General features: G+C 38.6%; 1 protein-coding gene across 1 annotated transcript; it reads left to right on the top strand.

Annotated features, from left to right (window-relative positions):
• Nucleotides 1–569: 569 nt before the first annotated feature.
• Nucleotides 570–1,302, top strand: LOC109593004 (protein Hook homolog). The gene is made up of 4 exons (XM_020008277.1): nucleotides 570–668; nucleotides 796–896; nucleotides 986–1,161; nucleotides 1,214–1,302. The coding sequence occupies exons 1-4, from the start codon at nucleotides 615–617 to the stop codon at nucleotides 1,300–1,302; spliced, it is 420 nt and encodes a 139-aa protein (XP_019863836.1). The 5' UTR covers nucleotides 570–614.
• Nucleotides 1,303–1,384: the final 82 nt, after the last annotated feature.

The raw sequence follows: 1,384 nt of genomic DNA, 5'->3' as shown, positions 1-1,384 counted from the left end.
ACCATCGTACGCCTCATCACAAGCTGTAGGAGAACAATATACAAACAATTCACAATTGATTAATGATTCAATAGATTATGTAGTAAACCATTATCTACTAACAGTACACGACAGTACATAATGGCGGGAGAGGACTAACAGTGACAGGTGGACACTGACAACGCAATAATTACAAGTCTGCAATAATTACATGTTGATCTAGATCTAGTGTATTTCATTATTATTGCTGTTCTTACAAGTTTTGCATTGCTCAGAGTTGAACATGAGACGGTTCAGTTTATCTAATCTACAGCCAAAGCCACAAGCACACAATAACTGTTCAAAAAGAAAAGAGACAGAGAGAAGAGGTCTGATACTAATCAAGTTGACATTTTTATACTTTTCTTTGCTGGGCTGGGGCCATGTCTCTCATGAAGTTAGCCAATTCATTGCTGGCCCAACACTGAGACGTACAGTTAGTGATTGGATAAGGAGAAACGACCAGAGGCAGCAGCAGAACAGCGAAAGACAGCAACAGCTTCTTCATTGTTTACTCGAAGCGAGAATTTTGTTGTGGGCGTGGTCAATTGGGTTAATTACATGGGCGTGGCCTTGTTATTATTTCCTTTTTCAAAATGGCGTCAGAAGATTCTAGAGATTTTGAGCCATATCCCGCCCTTGTTACCTGGGTAAGTGACCCTCTATATATCATAATCTAAAGTTTTAACTAGTACAAAGACACAGTAATTAGTTCAAGCTCTTTTTGTGCTGTTTAACATTAATATTTATTAATTAATATTACCTTTTATCTTGTAGTTGGAGAATTGTCTGGTACTATCAGGAGCTGGTGGAGGTTATTCTATGGATATTAGTGACATCTCTGATGGAACTGCAATAGCAGCTTGCCTAATGCACGTGTGAGTTAATGGAACAATGACACACCCACTTAATTACGGGACATGTTTAAAAATTTTATTTTTATCGCTGCTCCTCCTCTATTTTCTAGTGATCCCCAGTACTTCACTAAGCAATGGGGTACGAAGATAATTCCGGAAGCTTCCGCCAGCTGGAGACTGAAGATGAGCAACTTAAAGAAGATCCTAAAGTCAATGCAGGAGTATTATGGAGAGACGCTTCATGTCAATCTCGGGAAATTCACCATACCAGACGTCTCGAAAATTGGTTAGCAAATCTATTATTATTATTATTATTATTATTTTAAATTTTTTTGCAGCTGAACACAGTAATGAGGAAGAGATGGTTCGTTTGTTGCAGCTGCTCTTAGGTATTGCAGTTCAGTGTGAAGATAAAGAAAGTAATTGAATACCATATACTACTGTGATCATCTCTCTCTCTCTCCCTCTCTCTCTCTCTCTCTCTCTCTCTCTCTCTCTCTCTCTCTCTC

The sequence above is a fragment of the Amphimedon queenslandica genome, unplaced genomic scaffold (genome assembly GCF_000090795.2).
Source record: "Amphimedon queenslandica unplaced genomic scaffold, v1.1 AMPQUscaffold_3217_Cont24784, whole genome shotgun sequence".
Lineage (NCBI taxonomy): Eukaryota > Metazoa > Porifera > Demospongiae > Haplosclerida > Niphatidae > Amphimedon > Amphimedon queenslandica.
This window is presented reverse-complemented; position numbering and strand designations above follow the sequence as displayed.